This window comes from Poecilia reticulata, chromosome 13, assembly GCF_904066995.2.
Source record: "Poecilia reticulata chromosome 13, P_reticulata-male-v2, whole genome shotgun sequence".
Classification (NCBI taxonomy): domain Eukaryota; kingdom Metazoa; phylum Chordata; class Actinopteri; order Cyprinodontiformes; family Poeciliidae; genus Poecilia; species Poecilia reticulata.
In genome coordinates, this window is record NC_088842.1 from 2,240,082 (window position 1) to 2,258,450 (window position 18,369).

The 18,369-nt window shown below is 40.3% G+C and overlaps 1 protein-coding gene across 2 annotated transcripts; it reads left to right on the forward strand.

Moving 5' to 3' along the window:
* Positions 1-16: 16 nt before the first annotated feature.
* lhx1a (LIM homeobox 1a) lies at positions 17-8,186 on the forward strand. 2 transcript variants are annotated; one of them, XM_081614593.1, is made up of 5 exons: positions 17-979; positions 2,709-2,932; positions 3,622-3,905; positions 5,375-5,540; positions 6,334-8,186. In XM_081614593.1, the coding sequence occupies exons 1-5, from the start codon at positions 810-812 to the stop codon at positions 6,711-6,713; spliced, it is 1,224 nt and encodes a 407-aa protein (XP_081470719.1). In that variant the 5' UTR covers positions 17-809; the 3' UTR covers positions 6,714-8,186. The 2 variants fall into 2 exon arrangements, with proteins under 2 accessions (XP_081470719.1, XP_081470720.1); XM_081614594.1 differs by having other exon boundaries at positions 5,375-5,501.
* Positions 8,187-18,369: the final 10,183 nt, after the last annotated feature.

Sequence of the window (18,369 nt, forward strand, 5' to 3'; positions counted from 1 at the left end):
GGGAGGTTTGATGGCTCCTCGCGTGGCTCCGCGCTGATTGGTCCGGCCGCCACCTGACGTCAGGAGGACGGGAATAAGGCTGGTGTTGGAGCTTTAGGAGCAAGACAGTGAACCGGAGACCCCAGCGCATCCCGGCACACGCACTGTACCGGAGACTGAGGGGGGCATCCCAGCATCGCGCGGCCAGCACAGCTCCAGGATCAACCCGCAGAGCCGGAGGGGAAAACACTCTTTGATGAAATCTTTTTTTTTTTTTTTTTTGCCTTTTATTTTCTTTTTGGCTTTGAGAATTTGTTTCTTTCTTCTCCTTTGGAGGACTGGATACGCTGCCATGTTAAAAACCAACCGAATTACGGTGTGAAAGCTATGATCTGAAAGCGGTTTCTTAAACGTGGCTGTGCTCCTGACCGGCGGCCGCTCCGCGTGCTGACCGATGCATCACCTCCAAGATCGCCGGGAAGAACAAGCTGCCTCCTGAGCCCATCATCTGTATCAGAACTGAATTCAGAATTTTGCCTCGGGCCCACTAACAGGACTGATTCCCCAGTTGTTTCATACCACTTGAGGACCTTTCGCGCCTTCTGCTCTTGTATTTCCACTTCAGACGGAGCCTGTTTTTTTACGCATACGGGGAGAGATCTGAAGTGACAGCTGATCGACTGGCCTCTCCGCGAACACTGACCCCGGAACTGGAGGCGGAATCAGCAGAGGCAGAACTCAAACACTCGGTCAATGCTCGGCCTGCGCCGGTGATTGGGTTTGTGTGTGCGCGTCGCTCGTGGGGTGTTGCAGCGAGCCCAGCCGAAGCCATGGTCCACTGCGCCGGCTGCGAGAGGCCTATCCTGGACCGCTTCCTGCTCAACGTGCTAGACAGAGCCTGGCACGTCAAGTGCGTGCAGTGCTGCGAGTGCAAATGTAATCTGACCGAAAAGTGTTTTTCTAGAGAGGGGAGACTGTACTGCAAAAACGATTTTTTTAGGTAAGCCTGGGGGTGATGCTGGAGAAACTCACCGGCACCAGTTTGTTTTTATTGGGAGGAGTTCTTGTGTTGAGACGGCAGGAACAGATACACTATTGATATTAAATCAGATTTAGCATAAATAGTAAATATGTCCTTACAGTCAATAGAAACGCTCTAAATTTTAAATATTAATAAGAATATTTTAAAGTTTTTATATGTATGTAGAGTAATTTTATTTTTTCTGGGACATACATTTAAAATGGTCAACTACAAAAAAACCGAACAAAATAATGACAAGTAGGTTGAAATAAAATAAGAATAGAAAGAGTGTAAAGGTTAACTCAAATAATAGCAATAAACCTAACAGATATTTTTTAAAGCAGAGTGTATTTGTTATCTTATTTTACTCAAAAACGACAAAGTCACACTCAGCACCTGGAGACAACGGGCTTTCATTAGCATGTGATTAATCAAAAGCTTATTTGGAATTCAATGGGAAACAAAAACAAAAGGACAGGAAGAATATCCCACGCGTGTGCGCTTCTCTCTGAGCAACGTGAAGCGTGAAAACAGGGGGCGGTTTGTTGGGGGAAGCGAGGAAATGACACCTGGGTGTATTTTTTCTAACATCGAGGACAGAGCGCCGGATCAAACCCGGGCTGGGTCAGCCCGCTGGCCCGCGCTGTTTGCCCAGTCCGACTCAGGAGGACGTGATAAGTGGATTTGAATAGAGAACTGGTGGAGAAGATCAAGTCCACAGACACAACAACCACAGACACTTTGTCAACACGCCATCCACAGCAACCAATATACAAAGTTGAACCGGGAGAGCTTTTGCTGTGGCAGGGTTTCATCATCCTTTTGAACTAACGTGTCCATTTATTCAGAGCAAGTCAGCGTTAAAGGAAAACACGACTTTACTGAAGGATGCGAAGAAGAAGTGATGCAGGAGAAAAGGCAGATTTGAACATGTGGGAAGATTTCAAGATTGTTGAAAACTAAAGAAAAAGATGAAATGACAATGCAATGCGCTATGTTTGACGTTAAAAAGAAACTATTATTATTATTATTATTATTATTATTATTATTATTATTATTATTATTATTATTGAAATAATGATAATAGTTATTATTTCTATTAATAATTTTAATAATAGGAATAACAACAACAACAACAACAATAATAATAATAATAATAATAATAATAATAATAATAATAATAATAATAATAATAAAAGTAGAAGTATGGTTAGAGCTGAGAGATAAATTGTGCATAAGATTGCATTTAATTATTGATAAATAGTGATTAACTAGTTCTCTGAATGTTAGTGGGTTGGTTTATACTACATCCCTTTTGTCCTTGGTTGACTGAGTGCCATAGGAATAATTTTTAAAAGTCCCATGTAAAACCCTAAAATCACAATTTTATATTTTAAAAACATCATGAATTTGTAACGATTTCTGTTCCGCCGACAATAAATTCATTAGCACCTTTTCTCAGTTTTAGCTTTATTTCATTTAATTTATTTTCATTTCATTTTATTTTTTTAGGTATAGGATGTGTGTGGACATAAGTGTTGACATTAACTGCATTTAATCAGCCCTCGTAAAACCTCCAGCACTCACCGAGGTGTCAAAGATGTAAATCGTTTAACCTGTTTAGACAAAAAGAAAAATAGAAAAAAGGAAAGGAAAACGAGTAATTAACCTCGGCTCTAACCACACCTGGTTGTTTCTCTTTCTGCAGGCGGTTCGGTACCAAATGTGGCGGCTGCTCGCAGGGAATTTCTCCGAACGACCTGGTACGGAGGGCCCGGAGCAAAGTGTTCCACCTCAACTGTTTCACCTGCATGATGTGCAATAAGCAGCTCTCCACTGGCGAAGAGCTCTACATCATAGACGAGAACAAATTTGTTTGTAAGGACGATTACCTCAGTAACATGAGTGTAAAAGACACGAACCTCCTGTCAGGTAAGGTTCTGTCGTGGGCGTGCATGTTTGTCTGCATGTGCGCGCGCACATTTTTACGCAAATGAATGAAGGTGGATTTGAATTGCAGTAAATGATGATGATGAATTCAGCTTCACATTAACGTTTTTATGTGATGGACCAGGAATTAAACGACACCCAAATAAACCCGGAGAGGTGTTGATTCTACCGCTATTATTATTATTATTATTATTATTATTATTATTATTATTATTATTATTATTATTATTATTATTATTATTATTATTATTATTATTATTAGTAGTAGTAGTAGTAGTAGTAGTAGTAGTAGTAGTAGTAGTAGTAGTAGCATTGTTGTTGTTATTATTATTATTATCATTGGTGGTGGTGTTTATCCGCAGTGATTTTGGTGTCTGGATCTGTTTGGTTATTTATGAGGTGATCAGAAAATCTCATGTCAGATGTTTAAATTAGAAAAATGAAGCTGAATTCTTCGTATTTCTGCTATAAAAAAGTTTGCGAACGACGTTAAAGCAGACAGTGTTTGGTCATTTAGAAGGCATTCTTTGCAATCTGCTGTAAGGTTGCGTGTTTGTCCCACGGATCTCTGGTCACCCACCTTCAATTGACCAGTATGTCACCAGTGACAGTCCCCAGTAATGAACGGTGTGGACGTCCTCTCTTCCCTTCCTGTCCTGTTTCCACTATAGTAACGGCATGCAGCGATCCCAGTTTATCTCCGGACTCTCAGGACCAACTCCAGGACGACGTTGTCCTAAAAGATACGGAGATGGCGGCCCTCTCCGACAAGGAGACGGTCAACAACGAGAACGACGACCAGAACCTGGGCGGAAAGCGGCGCGGCCCTCGGACCACCATTAAGGCCAAGCAGCTGGAGACCCTGAAGGCGGCGTTCGCTGCCACCCCGAAACCCACCCGACACATCCGAGAGCAGCTGGCTCAGGAGACCGGCCTCAACATGAGGGTCATCCAGGTAAGAGGAGCGTCAGGGTATTTGCGTTAAAAGAAAAAAAAAAAAAAAACAGGATTCCTAATCGTTCCGAAACGTCCCTAAACATACCGAACATCACACTCAGGGGCCACCTGAACGTGAGCAGAGGAGACCCTCACACCTTCTCTTCTCTAAATGGTGTCAGGCAGCGATAAGCCTAATAGGTGTGAAGTAACAGATTGCATTTTACTAAAAAAAAGAATCTTTGCCAAGATACCAGTCTGTCCCGGAGGGGCCCTCTCCTCCCCACCGCGGACCTCTCACCTCCTTCACCCCTCGTTAAGAGAGACCTCCTCCCTGCAAACACCGCGCTCACGTTGAACTCATTAGAACTGAACATTGGCTCAAATAGTCAGCTTCATTTGGAAATGGGCTAATTTATAGGGGAGGTTTCTGTTTGTTGGCCCCGCACAACAGGGCGAAAGCCGCCAACTGGTGCCGGCTGCTGGGAGCGCTGGGAGTTCTGGCACAGCGCAGCCATCACGCTTTGCAACCACGTTTAGCCATGCTGGGAGCCTCTCCAGCCAAGTGGAAAAGCGCAAATCTGTTTCAAGAGTCTTCAAGACCGTCTCCTCATAACCCGGAGTTACACAAGGGCCGACAGAAAATTAGCAATATTATTGTAATAATCATAATTTATCTGTAGGCAGCTGCAGCAGTAAAATACAGTGAAGCAAGACATTGTACGATTATTTAAAGTTTTATACTCATGAATAAAAAATGGGAAAAAATTGTTGTTGTTATTATTATTAATATTTGAATATTGTGAAGTATTGTGAGCTTACTCTTTGTTGAGAGTATAAAGTAGTAAAAAGGTTTTGTAACATGTTAAAGCACGAGGGATCCGGAGTAGGTGTGCAGGGTGAAGCATAATTAAAGGAAGCTGCTCTATAGATTATTAAATGATAACCCAGTAATATATCGGTAACAACCCTCCTATTAAGTATTAATTGGAGATTTGAAGTCCCCCCGCTGTCGCCTTCAGTCGGAGTAAATGGGGGGTTAAAAGATCATTAGGCAGGTTAGATGTGACTCTGAGTCCTGTGCGGATAATTGGCCGCAGTCCCCATCACCGCAGAGCCTCGAGGATTTAATGTATCAGATCATCACTCATGCTGCAAAACACACAAAGAGCGCAGTTAGTGAAGCCGCGGCGGAGCAGGGGCCAAAACAAACACGAAGCTTGTTTACTCTCTGCTTTCAATGAGGAAATATTTGCACACTGACGATTATTTGCGCAACATATTTACAAAAAAAACAAAACAAAAAAAAACAAATTTATGTTCAATTAGATATATTTATTCACAGCAACCTCTCCGCCCCCCCCCCTCCCCCTCCTCCCCATTTCGATCTCTTTATACAAAATATTGACCTGAAACCAAAATGATGCCATGCAGCAGCAGCAGCCTTGTGGCGGGACGTAACGGATGTATCTTCGTGTTCACGCGCAGGTCTGGTTCCAGAACCGACGTTCCAAAGAGAGGCGCATGAAGCAGCTGAGCGCGTTAGGCGCGCGGAGGCACGCGTTCTTCCGGAGCCCGAGGCGGATGAGGACGTTAGTGGACCGACTGGAGCCTGGTGAGCTCATCCCCAACGGGCCCTTCTCCTATTATGGAGGTACGGATTAGGTGCAAAACAAAACAAATATTTCATTTAGTGAATTTGATAAAATGTGGATACATTTTACAGTCGAAGTTTTAGTCAAGCGGTTGTTCCTTTTTTTCATGAAATGATCTGTAGATTCCTTTTTTATTTTCTGCCCCGTACATAGAAAATAGACAAAAAGATAAACGCAACTGGGTAGCCGTGTCTACAACAGTATTTTAAATTAAACTATATATCCATTACAAATAATATTTCTAACAACCAGATCAACAATATTGCAATGATTTCCTGCTTTTATTATTTCAGCAAGACCTGTGCTTTAGCACTAGAAAGTTTATTTGAAAATAAAAGCATCTGTTTTATTCCAGGAAAGTTAACTTATTAACAGGCTGAGAAGAAAAGCTAATTTACAGCAGAACTATTTGATAAAAAATATCTTCTTTTTATTTCTATAGCTCTGAAGTATCAGATAATGTTCTTTTCTTCTAAAAAAAGGGGTCTGTAATATTATTCTTTGAGTTAAAAAAAAGTTAATCTCAGTAGGTAGGACCACTGGTGAAATGGCCCCCATTTTAATTAATTTTCTCACTACGTTCTCCCCACCCAACTGCAGTTTTGATTTAAGTATAACATGGTCTGTGACTAATGCAGCATAGCGAGGGTCTTTCCCTCTCTGTCTTTCATACAAATCAGGCGATGTGTGTTCAATAAGTTTCTCAGGCTTCCTGGACTCACATTTGCTCTCACATTGTTCTCAGTCAGAGCTGATGCTCATTTTTATTTTCCTCTGCTCTTGGATCTGTAGATTATCAAAGTGAGTACTACGGCCCTGGAGGGAACTACGACTTTTTCCCTCAGGGCCCTCCATCGTCACAGGCCCAGACACCAGTTGATCTACCCTTCGTCCCCTCCTCGGGCCCCACAGGCACCCCTCTGGGGGGTATGGACCACCCCCTGCCAGGCCACCACCCTTCCAGTGACGTACAACGCTTCTCTGATATCATGTCTCACCACCCAGGGGACTCTCCCAGCCCAGAGCCTGGCATCCCGGGGCCCTTGCACAGCATCTCTTCTGAAGTATTTGGCCCTAGTCCACCCTTTACCTCACTGTCACTGAACGGCAGCGGATACAACAACCACCTGTCTCACCAAGCCTCAGAAATGAACGAGGGCACTGTGTGGTAGCTTTCTGGCACAGAGGACTAACAGCCAGACATTCACAGATGGAGGATGTTGTTGTGGACCCTCAGAGTAGAGTCCAGGAAATGACAGGGTTAGGGGCAACTTTATAGACTGTTTTTTTTAAATATATTTATTTATTTATGTTGCATTTTCTCATTTTATTCATTTTTTTTTCTTGAAAATCTGATGACTCATAAAATTGTGCTAAAAACATTGTGTTCATTATTGTATGTGTGTGGGTGGTTTAATGGCTTTTTTGTTTAATCCATCACCCATGCTACATCATCCAGAAAACCTTATTTACAAAAGAAAAAAAAGTAACTGGCCAGGACTGATAAACAGCCCCCATCCTGCTTTATTTGGACCCACAGGATGCCCTGTTGCCCCTGCTGTTTCCTATCAGTGGCCCCCTGCAACCAAATCCCTTCACACTTACAAGTGCGTTGAAAAAGAGACAAACAACTCAGCTGTTTTTGAGAAAACTCCCGTTGTAGGTCTCAGACATGAAAACATGGTTTGTTACTGTCAAAGACTTGGATAGCTTTACAGAAAGAAGGAAGGGACTGAGGGTCACTGACCTGCCTAAGTGGCATTCAGACTGTGTCAGAGGCACTCTGTGTGTCCCTGCATATTCACACACTCCTAAGACCTCTCAGCCTCTCAAGGCTCTGCCATACTGATCTTTTCTCAAAGCATTGCTGAAGGCCAGGGAACACTTCAGTATATTCTCTGCAAAAGGCCTCTGTGTTTGTTTTAATTTCACTAATTCCACCAAATCTGAGGACTGCTGCCTTCAAAATGCAGTAAAACCAGTTCAACACCCCAGTGGACTGCAAGCCCTTTATTTAAAATGGAGATGAACTTGAAATATTGAAATGAAGTCTACCTTCTAAAAATACTCTACTGGGGTTCTAAGTAGGACTTCAAACAGTCAACTGTTTACGTAATCTAAGAAATTCAGGAGTCCAGAAGTCTCGAAACGCGTTTTAGAACCTCTTGATCATTATAAAAATGTTCCAAGCAACCAACCAAACTTTTGTATTGATTTCATTTATATTGTATGGAGATAAAAATCCATTTGCTGGGGTTGTGCTTCACTGTGCTAGTTTGTACAAGATGTTGTTTACAGAAAAAGGAAAAAAAAAAGTACAATAAAAACGAAAGAAAAGTAGACATTTGCCAAATTTTAAATTATAGCACAAATACTGTTAAAGTGCTTTGCACTTGTCACGGTTTGTGTTGGGACAAATTCTAAGTGTTAAAAAGAAGAAATTGACTTTGAATTATTTTTAGTCTGCTGACAATGCAGTGTTAATATAAACATACTTAGGTTTTATTTTTGTGTCATCAAAGAAGAAAAATCCAAACTATTAAAAATTGATGGTCAAATATGCAGCTGTCAGTGGCTACATCTCTTTGAGTATGAAGCCCTCATTATATGTCTTTTATTGTTTCAATAAACCGAAGCTTATGTGACCTCCAGAGCATATTAGACCATTCACTGTATAAATTCAATATGTTGACAGAATTGTATTGCTAATAAACTAGAAAACATACAGAATGCATCTTTAGGTATTTTCTCAGGAGTAGTTTTCCCTCATTATTGTCACATTACTATATAGACAGCAGAGCCAATGCAGATATTCACTGTTAGACCAGTGGAGTCCTGTTGGTCAACATTTCTTATTTCATTATAGATGCTTTTCATACATAAATTGATGTAAGCATTCAGCTTATGTGTGAAATAACTGGCCTTTGCAGGCATGGTGGCGAACACTTCTCAGCTCTGATTAGAGGGATTCAAAAACACTTCAGTGTAAATAAAATAACATGTACTGCAAAATGATAGGAAAAAATGAGAATGCAGAAACCTGTGTCTGATGGGGAAGTGGAGATGGGTGCATTGTAGGGAGATTTGTGATGTTAATCTGCCAGCTTAGAAGTTGTCGCACCAGTTCTTGCAAATATTTTCAGCTGATTTTAAATGTTTTCCAAGCAGAAGAAATCATTTGTGGCAAACACAAGGGGGAGTAACTCCACAACTTAAGTTGATGCAGATTCTTCTCTACTGCGTTGGCACCGCTCTCACATTCTTCCACTTACTTCCTTGAGGTCGTCCAGTAAGTATAAGCAGTTAGCTGTGTAACTGTGAAGGACAATGTGGAAATTGCCGTGACCACAGCTCTCCTGCTTGCTATGCGTGGGTTATAATTCCTTGCAGCTCTCTGTTCGTGCAGCGCATTACGGTGCCTTGGGGGGATTTTTACAAACGTATTTTTGGGGTGAAAATAGATGCCATAATAATCAAGAAACCCAAACACTCAGTCGGGATCTTTTGCAGGAGGGTTGAGAAAAAAAAATTAATATATGTAGCAAAAGCAAGTCAGGCGGCCGGATTGTGGCATGAATTTTGGGAAGTCTTTATCTCCCTAACCCTGTGCATGCAGCCAGGACCATTTGCAATCCCAGTTTTCTCCCCTGCCTCCAGACTGTAATCCACCATGAATTAATCATGGTCTTGAGAGTTAACCAAGCTTATGGAGGTGGAGTGGAAGGTGGGGATGGAGGGTGGCTGGAGGGATATAGGTCTGTGTTTAGCCCCTAGGCTTACTTCACAACCCCCACCCTTTTCATGGTTACATCTTGCACCAGCAACTGACCAGCCCCCCGGGAACCTGGTTCTTTAAATTCAAATCTTGTATTGATCGCTCATCAGCTGTTGGTGGAAACTGACCTTGTAGTCTCACACTGAAAAAAAAAATTAAATAAAGCAGGCCTTAACAGCAGTGAATGGGTTTTAAATGACATTTTAAATCTCTGAGTCAGGACGTTTAAATAGCCCACACACCCACTGGGAACCAAAATAATTCCACTGTATGTGCTGGTTTATGATGAGGGGAACTGACATGGGGATAAATGCTTTGAGGAGCGAAGGGAGGGATGGTACAAAATGGTTTACTTTAGGCTACAATGGGGGCCAAAATATTGTGCCAATAGGAAGACAGACCCAGCGGGTGAACACTAAGATTTTTGCATTCAAACTGAGAGGTTTTTTTTGCAGAGCCGCTTTTTGTATGAGAAGCATTTGGCTGCTAGCTTTAAATGCAGAGTGGCTCAGCTGGAAGCGCCCCCTCCACTCAGAGTGATTGTGGTGTTTGCACACAAGAGCATGGCACAGAGCCTCGTTTTGAGAAAACAAATGATACATGATGGAGGAAGCAATTTCTTGGGTAGAAATGGGAAAAATCTGTTAATGAATGGAGCAGGTTGGTTGATCTCTGAGCCACATTTCCCTGGTTTAACTGTCAACAACTCACTGATACACAGTCATGTTGCAGACCAATAAGGCGACCTTAGCTGATGAGCTGTTAGTTTGGACGCTTCAATAACAATTCCTGTTTTACAGGAATAGTTTAGGAATGATCAGGGATAAAAACATATAGATTTCGAAAGCAACAAAGTTTCCCTTACACCTAAAAAGGTTTATCAGGTGTGATTGTTTGTGAAGCATGTATGCAGGAACCTTTGATTAGATTTTTCTTGCTGGGAGATGCTGAGATGGTATTAAAGTCTACAAGTTGATAACTGTGTTCAAGGAAAGTAGAAGCTATCAAATACAGTCTGTGAAAAAAAGGCACAGCCACCTTTAATTGTCAGGGTTTGCATGTGAAATAATATGACAGCCAATTCTTACAAGATTAAAAAATAATTCAAATCTAACCACAACAAAAACAGTCAATCTTTATTTTAAAAAGGTGATGTGTTTTGAAACACTTAGACACACCCTGTCTGCTTCTACTGGGTTGAACAGAACATATCAAGCAGGTGTTGATGATTAAAGGCTGTGAATGAGCTTATCTTCTGCAAGTGTGACCACTTCTAATTAGGCGAGAGCTTTGGGCCATTTGTTGGCTTTGCAGTATCAACAAACCATTGCAGTAGCTCTATCAAAGTCCAGACCCCGGTAAGACTGAAATACTGAAGTGCTGCTCTGAAATACAGATCTGCAAACCTCAATGAACTGAAGCTACTTTGGGGAAAAGACTGGAACAAAATCCTTCTGCAATGACTGGACCAATTGATAAAGTTAGTTAGAGAACAACTATATTTACTGCTGTGGTAGATGGTTCTACAGACCAGATGATATTTATTACGTTCTTCTTAGCAAAGCCAGAGAAGAGAATCACAGATAGCATGTCTTAATAAAGTTGAACCCAAGTGTGTGCTTGTTTTCCCATGGGTGTATGACATGTATTATTACATTATGTGAAGTTACAGCATATTATGTGTATATGCCTATATATTTGATGTAGCCTGGCCTACAATGAGATAATTAGACCAAAACTCTCACAGTGTATGCAGAAAGTTATACTAGTGAGAATTTCAAAGTCCCCTGTGACAAAACAATCCAAAAACCAAAGTGCTTCCTGACTTACAGATCTATTTATCATGTGGTGAATATCAACTGATCTAATTATCACATCCACTATCAATATAAGCAAATACAAATATGTCATTGTAGTTTCTATTGCTGGGGGTGCAAATAACAAGATCTCAATATTTCTCAAAAAGCACCATTGGTGCCTGTCAGTATGTGATTTCTGACTGGTGAAGTAAATGTAGACTTTTATTTTGAAGGTGAGTGCTATGAGCGAGACACCCTGCTGTGTGTATGTTTTAGACTTATGAAAAGGGAGGAAGTCGTTCTTGAGTTGCTGCGTTGTGTTGACTTCAGGGTGTCTCTAAACACAATGCACCTGAATTTGAAATAGCCCCAAAATAAATGCATCATGTCAGCCCAATCATGATGATCCAGATTGCAGACCAGCATAATGTCCCTGTTCCACTGACTCGACAGGTAATACTTCCATATATACAATTTTGTTGTCACGGTGCTTTTTCTGCCACCCATGTGGCTGGAACACAAAGCAGCTGGTAGTGTAGGTGCTAACTTCCAAAGCCATCTGAGAAGTTTGTGCAACAGGGACAAAAAGGTACATTGCTTCTGTGTACATTGCTTCCATTGGATCTTCAAATTCCACCCAACAAAGAGGAATCCAACCCAGTGAGTATGAAGGGAGGACACCACGTTTTTTGGTGGTTTTTAGTACAAACAGACATTTCTAGAAAGTATTGTTATTCTTCCAGTTCTAAAGTATATTTGTTTTTGCAGTGCTTTGAACTGAAAGTGTTTTGTGTGATTTTTCTGTATCTCTTCAATTCATGTTTATTTATTTAGCATCAATTCACAATAAATGTCATCTCCAGGCACTTTGCAAAAAAAACGTCAATTCAACCATATCATACAGATGTCATATTTTAAATCAAGTGCAGAGTGTGTCTTCACAAAATGAAGAGGTGCAATGTTAGTATGCACCAGTAGTACATTTAGGGGAATTTGTTTCTGAGTTAGTTGTAGGTATACTCATGAGAGAAAAACTGACATGACATCATGCAGTGTTGTGTGTGGTAACAAAAAATACATTATTTTTTCAGTTTACACATCGTCAGATTGTTTTCAGCTTTGGTGCCACCACAATCTTTACCACTTCATAACTTTTATCCCCTTTTTCTTCGCTTGGAAAATATCCATCTCCGTTCTCCCATTGATTACCTTTCCTAAACACCAAATTTCCCAATTTTACTTTCCAGACAACCTATTACTTATGTTTGTTCTCCCTAACATCACATTTCTTCATAATGTTTTCTCTTCAACAGTTGGGCATTTAAAATCTAAGGAAAAAGATGAAACAAGTTCTTCCTGCACAGACTGGACAAATCTTCCAAAAATGTGATGCCTTCTGTCACAGACACCAAAGACCGGCAAATCTCCAGTCATGTCCATCTGATGAAATCCATCTTGGTGTACGTGGTGGACATACACCAAGCATCTGCTTGCGTCTGCTTTTGTGTACGTGGCGGACGTACACTAAACAGTTCAAATGTTACTGTTTCATGGAAGAACTAAACCATGTCTAGACTCTTTTTATCTTTCAGCCAGAGCTGAAGAGCATGGCACAACAAGTAGCCTGACCAACACCTAATTGTGTGAATAGAGCACAGACCTCTGGCAGCATATATCTGTGTCTCTGCTGTGTCTCTGCTGCCTCCATAACTGTGTTGCAAGGACACTTTGGCTTAAACATTGACAGCTGTTCCTCCAGTTGATTAATTCTGCATAACTACTGACAACATGCTGTACATTCCCAAAACTAAACCCCCTTTCTAGCTTACTGAAAATATGGAAGTTGTGCTGGTCAAATCATTCTGCCAGTTGTACATCAACTGCATTGAATAGTTTAAAGAATTCAATTCTGCCGAACCTTTCAGTGGATGTTGGTGTGAATACAAGTCAATTTCCTGTGTAGTGTTTTGAGGGTCTGGATAGACTCAATGTCTAACTCAAACGTCTGTCTTGTCACAGATAGTTGTGTAAATCTGATTACATTTTTCATCAGATCTATTCCCCTGAATGGTACTTCTGCCTCAGTCAGTGACAGCCGATGGTGGCAACGGTGGTAATTGGTGGGTTACTCATTCAAGCCCGCTCCGTCCAACTCCCTCATTATGTCCTTGGGCAAGACACTTCACCTGCCCTGCCTGCTTTTATGCACCACAAATCTGGAATACTGCAAAAGAGCCAAAACATCAAGTTCCTTAAAGTCAGGGCTAAAACCCACATGTTTAAAGTTGCCTTTAATTAGTAATAAATGGAACACTGATAAACATATTTCATTTGCATTGATTAAATACATTTCTTCTGTATTGGGCACATACAGTACCCAATGATATTCCCTAAACCACCTCTCCTGAAACATTAGACTCAAGTCATTCTCGGAAATTGCTGGTGTGGACTGACATCAGGCTGATTTGGCTTGATATATGCCATTTCCTGGCTCTTTCACAATCCCCCTCTTGTGCATTTTCACTGGAGATGCTCTCTCATTGTCTGCTCTCAAAATGTCTCTCTCTTGTCTCTGACTAATCTTTCTTTCTGACCATGGAGGAGTCCTGATATGGTTCCAGTTACCCCTATTTGTTTTGGCACTAACTACTGTTTGCAAAACAAGCCAATACTAATATATTTCTTTCTATTTTACTACCCAACTAAAAGGAACATGTTCACAAATAGTTTGAAGCACTACATGTACCAGTGGTTTAATGAGAAAGAAACAGTCAGAAGTGCTAATAAATAGTTTATGTCGGTAACTTGACTACTTCTTTAATTTGCGCCGTCACATTGGATACTAATCTCGGTTAGCTTCAAATCTCCCAGTTGGAAGTCTGACTTCAGGGGGTGTTCTTACTGTTTTTCTGACTTTATAATTGGAAAATCCATTTTACAAGTACCAAGAGAAAGCACAATTAACAGGTGATAGGTGGGGCCAACTGGCATCCCAGAGGGTACGCAAAGGCTACGCTCTCATGAGCTCATACTCACATTTAGATTAAACTCAACTGTTTTTGAAGGAGAAAATCCTTGTAAGGCTCCAGAATACATTTGAAACAAACAACTTATTCCTAACTACTTTACTTCACAGTCTTCAGTTTGATGTCTTTGGCCTTAACACCAGTTTTCATACACGCCTCACCTCATGCCTTGATGGTTGAATCGGTCACAGCATGAAGAATATTGAGCTCCACTTTGAGAAAAATGTTTGTAAATGTGCCTTTGATTTGCTTCTCAGAGTCAGTATGAAACTGAATGTTTTCCTGATAATTGGTATGTGACTCACTGTGGTACAATTTACATAAGGAAATTACCCATAGAGCAAACAATACATTCACCCAGGGAGGAAAGTATGTATACTCGTTTAGCAAACTGGAAAGTACTAATTTCCCCCTGGAGGATGTCCTGATGGTATCTGAGGTCTGTAGGTTGGCCTGATTAGCACAGAGCATGGAGTGTGTCTGCACCATCTGACCCACTGAGTTATAGTCATTTGTCATTCACATATTGGAGACCAACTGCTGTGTTTTTTGCTCAGGGCAAGGGTTTTCTCAAAGAGTTATTTGTGTATGATTGCACTGGCAATTTCTCATCATGATATTATATGGAATACACAGTTGAGTGCAAAATCTGTTCATAATTTACTCAAGCTGCTTTTTGCATTCGTGTGTTTCTTGTCTTTTATAGTTGAAAGGAAATTACTATGTATTAACCACCCAACGATTATACAAAATTGCTTACAACAAAAACAATATTTGCCTTGGCATACTCTTCTTTGTCTTGTGTACAAATGGCACAGCACTTTTTTATTGTATTAAACAAGAAGAAATGTATTGTGAAAGTTGATCTACTGTGGTGATCTTTGCATCAAAAGAGAAAATACCAGCTTCTTAAAAAAAATCTATATTTGCAGTTCCACCTAATGACCAATAACCTGAGTACATCTAAAATATTACTGAAATAATATTGCACTATGCCCATATAGGGCTGGCCTTCAACAATTACTAAGGGTCTGCTCCCAATATGGTGTGATTTTGACAATAAGTATAACGCTAAGAATAGCAATATTATGATTGTTAGAAGTAAGGCAGATAAGCATCTGATAACCCCTGACTTCTGTTTATCTGGTACTGTTCTCAGCATATGCGATAAAGTTAAACATTTGGGACGTTAAATAATTGTTGACCTGTCTGATGATTGTGACATCTATAGGCAGTATCGTATGACGTATGCACAGAAATAGGTGAGAACTCTAGTACTTCGCTACAACTTGGTGTCTCATTTTACAGTTGAGAGGTATAACATAGAATTCACACTTTAGTTCTGCACATAAACGACCTGTATATGTGCAGGTTTATGTCAGTGTTCATGTGTTGGTTAAGCCCATCTGTTTACATAAAAAAAAAACTCAAAGCTGAAATATAGACTTGTCGTTGAGCAAATAGCTTTTTTTCTTGTTATTTTCTTTGGATTCTCTGTTGCCATATTATCTGTGTGTCTTTGAGAGCGTAGCTAAATAGAACCTCTTCAGAAAGCCTTTGTCATCCAAACCCACAATAACTTTAGCTTCAGGTGTTTGGCACCATGTTGCAGTACCCATCACACAAAGCCATGAAGATAATTACAGCAATCCTTTGGTTATCCTGAGGGGGGGAATACCTGGATTAAATAGAGATTTGCAACTCAAACCTCATGTGCCTAACAAATTTAAAATCATTAGCCAATTAATTCACTTTGTGGAGGGTGGATATTGCATTTGCACACTAATCTGTCCTGGCTGTCAATGTGCCAGCTGATGAGCATTTAGTGCATTGTTGCTGGTTCGACTCCCGCTCCACCTGCCTCTGTCATCGTGAATTTGGGCAAGACACTTCACCCGCCTTGCCTGCTGGTGGCGGTTAGAGCTCCCAGTGGCACCAATGCATGGCAGCCTCACCTCTGTCAGTGTGCCTCAGGGCAGCTCCAGCTACTGTCCAGTAGCTTTCCTCCATGTGAATGTGTGTGTGAGTGAATTTAATGTGAAGCTCTTTGGGGTCCTCCGGTCATTTTTCACTGCTGTACACAACAAATATTCAGTTCACAAGAAAAATAAACAAGTAATATTTTCTGTTTAAGCATCAGCTCAAGCTACAAATAGGAAAGTGTCATGCTGACAGGGAGAGGCATGACCGTCTGAAGTGTATAGCATTATTCTTTATGATCTTGTGTAAAAAATAAATTCAATAATTGTTTTTTTTTTTTTACATTAATCTTATTTTTACCCTCTTAAAGTCAGTTGAAGACAGCAATAAAATTTATATTACACAATCATCACAGTTGACAGTTGCACATGATGAAGGCTGAGATCCATGGAAGACTCATACATTGATCATTTACACCCGGTTGGTCGATCCTTTTGCCAGCCTACCACAGGATGACCCAGAGAAAAGCAGGATAAACAAACAAAAATGCAAACATACACTCCTTCGGGGAAATAACCAACTAATCTAACTTGTGTGACTGAGGAAGGGAGCCCAAGGGAACCAAGGCTTTGGACAGAGCAGCTGGTCAAGATTTTCAGATTTAATTATGTAAACCTAGCTATAGGCCAAAGAATGCATTGGGTATACAGTGACAAAAATACAGTTTTAAATTAAAATGCTAAAAATATTTCGTGACATAAACTTTTTATAAACCTGAGGAAGAACGTTTGACTTCATAGAATGTATCAGGGGGAAACACAATAACTTTACTTTGGATAGAAACTGGTATACAATCTTGTTTCCTCCCAAACTAAAGAAGAAAAAGCATTTTAGATTAACGTTCGCTTTTAATTGCCTTTAGGTATAGATATTTGGTTGTTTGTAATCTGCTGGCCTTGTGACATACCCAGTGTTCATCTTGGTTCCTTCCCAAGGGTTGCTGGGATGGACTCTAGTCTTCTGTGACTTTGAACAGGATCAGGCAGGATGGATGGAATGAGTTAGAGGTGGGGAGTGTGAATAATTCAACTACCAGCATGGAGAAGAGTGTCCCTTGAAGTATTTTCAGACCTAGGAAACCTCGAAGTTACTGTCTGGATGTATTTTTTGGGTTTGGTTTTTAGTTTGATCTCAGGGAGCAAAATACAGTATGTCATCTGAATCACATAGATGTTTATTTTCTGATCTTTCTCTTAAAACAAATATGTTAGAACTGATCTTGTGGTAGACTTACATTATTTTTCACTTTCTACATTTCAATTTTATGTTAAACAGTCTAAATGAAAAGCCTGCTGCTGTTTATCCCTTGTGCATGCGAGGACAAATGCAAACGTAAAGGATTATGGCAAATGATACAAGTTTTACGTGTGTGGGGTATGTTGGACCCCATTTTTACATACAAGGTTTATATTTAATGAGACACCTGAGGAGAGATGTGTACTAAATATCCTGATTGCACCTCTAGAAGATGATGATTCTGGAGGACACTGGCTCACCTGGCTGACACCGCCCTTCTGATTGGAATACAACCTTTCGGCTGTGTCCAGTTCTGTGTTCAAGTGCCTGTGATCTGTAATATTTAATACATTAAATTCAATATCGAAAACACTTCTACAGCAACAATTTGATGTTTTTGGAAAACATGAAATAAAATGAGCATTTTGTAAAATGTAATTTCATATTTTTCCTTCAGACCTCATGCCATTCTACTTCCTATAGGTTTAAATAGCAAAATCAAACAAGGCTTTGTTAAAAAACAAAAATCAAAATCATAATTATGCTGTAAAAGTAAAAGGAGCATACTGTAGCTAAGTAGATAATACAAAACATTTTTAAAAAGTACATTGTAATTGTGTCATTACTATATACTGTATGTCACTTGGAAGGGAACATTAAATACATAGATTCAAAATGAGTTGCATGCTAAATGTCCATTCATTGGGACTTTACATTTCTTCATATTTCTTCTATGTTACACATCTATGCAAATTAATACAAAGCCTTAAAACTTAGTTTGAGAATATGACCTGAAAATTCCAAGGAAAAGAAAAAAAACATTTATTCCAATTAAAGCAGGCCTGTGTGAGTGCAATCAAGCAACTCTGTTATTCAATTCCATTAGAATGAACGATGCAGTGGCATGCAACCATGCAGTTAACAGGAATTAAAAAAATAGGCAAGATGACGGATTATACAAGAACTGAGGTGTGTGTGTGTAAGTGTGTGTGCGCCCAAGCACATGTTGACT

Bases quoted from the DNA above. Each gene is read 5' to 3' on its own strand.
- lhx1a (XM_081614593.1), top strand. From the start codon at position 810: ATGGTCCACTGCGCCGGCTGCGAGAGGCCTATCCTGGACCGCTTCCTG. The intron at 2,933-3,621 runs GTAAGGTTCTGT...TTTCCACTATAG, and splicing joins AGACACGAACCTCCTGTCAG to TAACGGCATGCAGCGATCCC. The intron at 5,541-6,333 runs GTACGGATTAGG...TTGGATCTGTAG, and splicing joins GCCCTTCTCCTATTATGGAG to ATTATCAAAGTGAGTACTAC.